Raw genomic sequence first — 5,000 nt, forward strand, 5'->3', positions numbered from 1 at the left:
GTGTGTGTGTATCTTACATGCTGTACGTTGGGGGTGCTGGTGTGTGTGTGTGTGTGTGTGTGTGTGTATCTTACATGCTGTACGTTGGGGGTGCTGGTGTGTGTGTGTGTGTGTGTGTGTGTGTATCTTACATGCTGTACGTTGGGGGTGCTGGTGTGTGTGTGTGTGTGTATCTTACATGCTGTACGTTGGGGGTGCTGGTGTGTGTGTGTGTGTGTGTGTGTATCTTACATGCTGTACGTTGGGGGTGCTGGTGTGTGTGTGTGTGTGTGTGTGTATCTTACATGCTGTACGTTGGGGGTGCTGGTGTGTGTGTGTGTGTGTGTGTGTGTATCTTACATGCTGTACGTTGGGGGTGCTGGTGTGTGTGTGTGTGTGTGTGTGTATCTTACATGCTGTACGTTGGGGGTGCTGGTGTGTGTGTGTGTGTGTGTGTGTGTGTGTGTGTATCTTACATGCTGTACGTTGGGGGTGCTGGTGTGTGTGTGTGTGTGTGTGTATCTTACATGCTGTACGTTGGGGGTGCTGGTGTGTGTGTGTGTGTGTGTGTGTGTGTGTGTGTGTGTATCTTACATGCTGTACGTTGGGGGTACTGAAGCTCCTTCTGATGTTTCTCCCTTTAACAGACAGAGCTTCCTTCACCGTCACCGCCTGATGACATCAATCAAACAAACTTTATTGTCCCCAGAGAGAAATGTGGTTGGCAGTGATCCATCTAGATACCTCTGTTACACAAACCACACAGGATTCACACACATCTAAACTCATGGACAAAAATAACATAATTTACCATGTGTAACAGCAAGAGGCAGTACGATTCAACAGCATGAAGTGTGTGTGTGTGTGTGTTTGTGTAGTGTGTTAATTGTGTGTGTGTGAAGTGTGTGTGAAATGTGTGTGAAGTGTGTGTGTTTGTGTAGTGTGTGAATTGTGTTTGTGTGAAGTGTGTGTGAAATGTGTGTGAAGTGTGTGTGTGTTTGTGTAGTGTGTGAATTCTGTGTGTGTGAAGTGTGTGTGTGAAATGTGTGTGAAGTGTGTGTGTTTGTGTAGTGTGTGAATTCTGTGTGTGTGAAGTGTGTGTGAAATGTGTGTGTGAGAGGTACCTGTCTGAGTCTCTCCAGGCTCAGTATATTCTCCACCTCCAGAAGTCCTCTGGTGTATTGCTCTATGTAGGTCTGTCCACCCTGACTCTCCTCACCGTCTCCCCTCGCTGCCATCAGGGCCAGAGTCTCTCTCTCCTCAGGCTCCTCAGAGGCCTGGACATGCCATTATTACATCACAACACAACATTATCATATTACAATACAACAACATTATTATATGACAATGTTATTTTCTACTCCCTGCAAATAGATAGCCATGTTATTTTCTACTTCCTGTATATAGATAGCCATGTTATTTTCTACTCCCTGTATATAGCCATGTTATTTTCTACTCCCTGTATATAGATAGCCATGTTATTTCTACTCCCTGTATATAGATAGCCATGTTATTTTCTACTTCCTGTATATAGCCATGTTATTTCTACTCCCTGTATATAGATAGCCATGTTATTTTCTACTTCCTGTATATATATAGCCATGTTATTTTCTACTTCCTGTATATAGATAGCCATGTTATTTCTACTCCCTGTATATAGATAGCCATGTTATTTTCTACTTCCTGTATATAGCCATGTTATTTCTACTCCCTGTATATAGATAGCCATGTTATTTTCTACTTCCTGTATATATATATAGCCATGTTATTTTCTACTTCCTGTATATAGCCATGTTATTTTCTACTTCCTGTATATAGCCATGTTATTTTCTACTTCCTGTATATAGCCATGTTATTTCTACTCCTTGTATATAGATAGCCATGTTATTTTCTACTTACAGTATATAGCCATGTTATTTTCTACTTCCTGTATATAGATAGCCATGTTATTTTCTACTTCCTGTATATAGATAGCCATGTTATTGTCTACTTCCTGTATATAGCCATGTTATTTTCTACTTCCTGTATATAGATAGCCATGTTATTTTCTACTTCCTGTATATAGATAGCCATGTTATTTCTACTCCCTGTATATAGATAGCCATGTTATTTTCTACTTCCTGTATATAGCCATGTTATTTCTACTTCCTGTATATAGATAGCCATGTTATTTTCTACTTCCTGTATATAGATAGCCATGTTATTGTCTACTTCCTGTATATAGCCATGTTATTTTCTACTTCCTGTATATAGATAGCCATGTTATTTTCTACTTCCTGTATATAGATAGCCATGTTATTTTCTACTTCCTGTATATAGATAGCCATGTTATTTTCTACTTCCTGTATATAGATAGCCATGTTATTTTCTACTTCCTGTATATAGATAGCCATGTTATTTTCTACTTCCTGTATATAGATAGCCATGTTATTTTCTACTTCCGGTATATAGATAGCCATGTTATTTTCTACTTCCTGTATATAGATAGCCATGTTATTTTCTACTTCCTGTATATAGATAGCCATGTTATTTTCTACTTCCTGTATATAGATAGTCATGTTATTTTCTACTTCCTGTATATAGATAGCCATGTTATTTTCTACTTCCTGTATATAGATAGCCATGTTATTTTCTACTTCCTGTATATAGATAGCCATGTTATTTTCTACTTCCTGTATATAGATAGCCATGTTATTTTCTACTTCCTGTATATAGATAGCCATGTTATTTTCTACTTCCTGTATATAGATAGTCATGTTATTTTCTACTTCCTGTATATAGATAGCCATGTTATTTGTACATGTTATTTTTATTTGTTATTCACTGTCACAATGTTTTATTTGATCTTTAACTGCATTGTTGGAAAAGGACCCGTAAGGAAGCATTCTCAACGTTAGTCTACACCTGTTGTCTACCAAGCATGTGACACATTACCGTTGATTTGATATAAAATACAACCTGTCCAGTTAAATAAACCTAAAACATGTGAGAAGGGGGACTCCCTCAGTCCTTAAGAAAATGAATGAACAATACTTTTATTGTACCATTATCTCTGGATACCAACCTTTATTTGGATACTAGTCCCCTGCAGATGGTTCCGACTAGTTATTGTTGGTATACTATATGTGACACAGTGACACTGACATCACACAGGAACAGGGAAGCTGTTTACCTTTGGTATATTTGACAGAATCTCATAGGTGACTCCACAGGAGTACAGTGTGTTCTTCAAGGACATCCTTCTCTTCAGACTCTGGGTGAAGCTCTACGGCAGAGAAAAACAACATGGTGGATCAGTACTGAGAGTCAGTCAGTCAGTCTGTGTGTGTGAGAGTCAGTCAGTCAGTCTGTGTGTGTGTCAGTCAGTCAGTCTGTGTGTGTGTGAGAGTCAGTCAGTCTGTGTGTGTGTCAGTCAGTCAGTCAGTCTGTGTGTGTGTGTGAGAGTCAGTCAGTCAGTCTGTGTGTGTGAGAGTCAGTCAGTCAGTCTGTGTGTGAGTGTCAGTCAGTCAGTCTGTGTGTGTGAGTGTCAGTCAGTCTGTGTGTGTGTGTGAGAGTCAGTCAGTCAGTCTGTGTGTGTGAGTGTCAGTTAGTCTGTGTGTGTGTGTGAGAGTCAGTCAGTCAGTCAGTCTGTGTGTGAGTGTCAGTCAGTCAGTCTGTGTGTGTGAGTGTCAGTCAGTCTGTGTGTGTGTGTGAGAGTCAGTCAGTCAGTCTGTGTGTGTGAGTGTCAGTCAGTCTGTGTGTGTGAGTGTCAGTCAGTCTGTGTGTGTGTCAGTCAGTCAGTCAGTCTGTGTGTGTGAGAGTCAGTCAGTCAGTCTGTGTGTGTGAGAGTCAGTCAGTCAGTCTGTGTGTGTGTCAGTCAGTCGTTCAGTCAGTCTGTGTGTGTGAGAGTCAGTCAGTCAGTCTGTGTGTGTGAGAGTCAGTCAGTCAGTGTGTGTGTGAGTGTCAGTCAGTCAGTCTGTGTGTGTGTGAGTGTCAGTCAGTCAGTCTGTGTGTGTGTGAGAGTCAGTCAGTCAGTCTGTGTGTGTGAGAGTCAGTCAGTCAGTCTGTGTGTGTGAGAGTCAGTCAGTCAGTCTGTGTGTTTGAGAGTCAGTCAGTCAGTCAGTCAGTCTGTCTGTCTCTGTGTGTGTGTGTGTGTGTGTGTGTATGTGTGTGTCTCCAGTCCAGGCAGTGCAGACCTGTTTGTTGTAGATGTTGACAGATGAGTGTGTGTGTGTGTGTGTGTGTGTGTGTGTGTGTGTGTGTGTGTGTGTGTGTGTGTGTGTGTGTGTGTGTGTGTGTGTGTGTGTGTCCAGTCCAGGCAGTGCAGACCTGTGTCAGGATTTGGCCAGGGTTGTTCCGGTTTTTGGTCACTAGATGCCCCCATTGTGCTTTTTGACCTTTTGCTTTCCCTTGATCCCCATTATTATTTGCACCTGTGCCTCGTTTCCCCTGATTGTATTTAAACCCTTTGTTTCCCTCAGTTCTTTGCTCTGTGTTTGTATGTTAGCACCCAGCCCTAGTGTTCTGTGTGCTCTTGTTGATCCCGGTGGACGCTCTTGTGGAATTCTGTTTTTTGTTCTTGTTTATTTATTTTTGAGTATCTTTTGAGGCTTTTTGTGCTATACCTACCACCTTGTGGATTTACCTTTTTGTCTTGGAGGATTACCTTGTGGATTACCTTGTTCTTGTGGAATTCCTTTTGAGCTTGTGGAGTTACATGTTTTCCTGAAGGACTTCACTTTTTACTTTATTAAATACACCGTCTCAAGTACTGCTGTGTCTGCCTCATCTTCCGGGTTCTGCTGACTATTTGTGGCTCAGTTGGTTAAGTGACTGTTTCTCACTCCGGAGACCCGGGTTCGTAACCGGGTCCTGACAACCTGTTTGTTGTAGATGCTGACAGATGAGTGTGTGTGTGTGTCCAGTCCAGGCAGTGCAGACCTGTGTGTGTGTGTGTGTGTGTGTGTGTGTGTGTGTGTGTGTGTGTGTGTGTGTGTGTGTGTGTGTGTCCAGTGCAGACCTGTTTGTTGTAGATGTTGACA

At 41.8% G+C, this 5,000-nt stretch overlaps 1 protein-coding gene across 1 annotated transcript in view; it reads right to left on the bottom strand.

Annotated features, from left to right (window-relative positions):
• Positions 1–5,000, bottom strand: part of LOC135531456 (kinesin-like protein KIF13A) — a 92,052-nt gene that overhangs the window by 13,807 nt on the left and 73,245 nt on the right. Inside the window, 4 exon segments of the mRNA XM_064959494.1 lie at positions 574–651; positions 1,104–1,256; positions 3,152–3,244; positions 4,979–5,000. The exon segment at positions 4,979–5,000 is cut by the window's right edge and continues 155 nt beyond it. Coding sequence (XP_064815566.1) covers positions 574–651; positions 1,104–1,256; positions 3,152–3,244; positions 4,979–5,000 — 346 coding nt within the window.

Source organism: Oncorhynchus masou, unplaced genomic scaffold (assembly GCF_036934945.1).
Source record: "Oncorhynchus masou masou isolate Uvic2021 unplaced genomic scaffold, UVic_Omas_1.1 unplaced_scaffold_1593, whole genome shotgun sequence".
Lineage (NCBI taxonomy): Eukaryota > Metazoa > Chordata > Actinopteri > Salmoniformes > Salmonidae > Oncorhynchus > Oncorhynchus masou.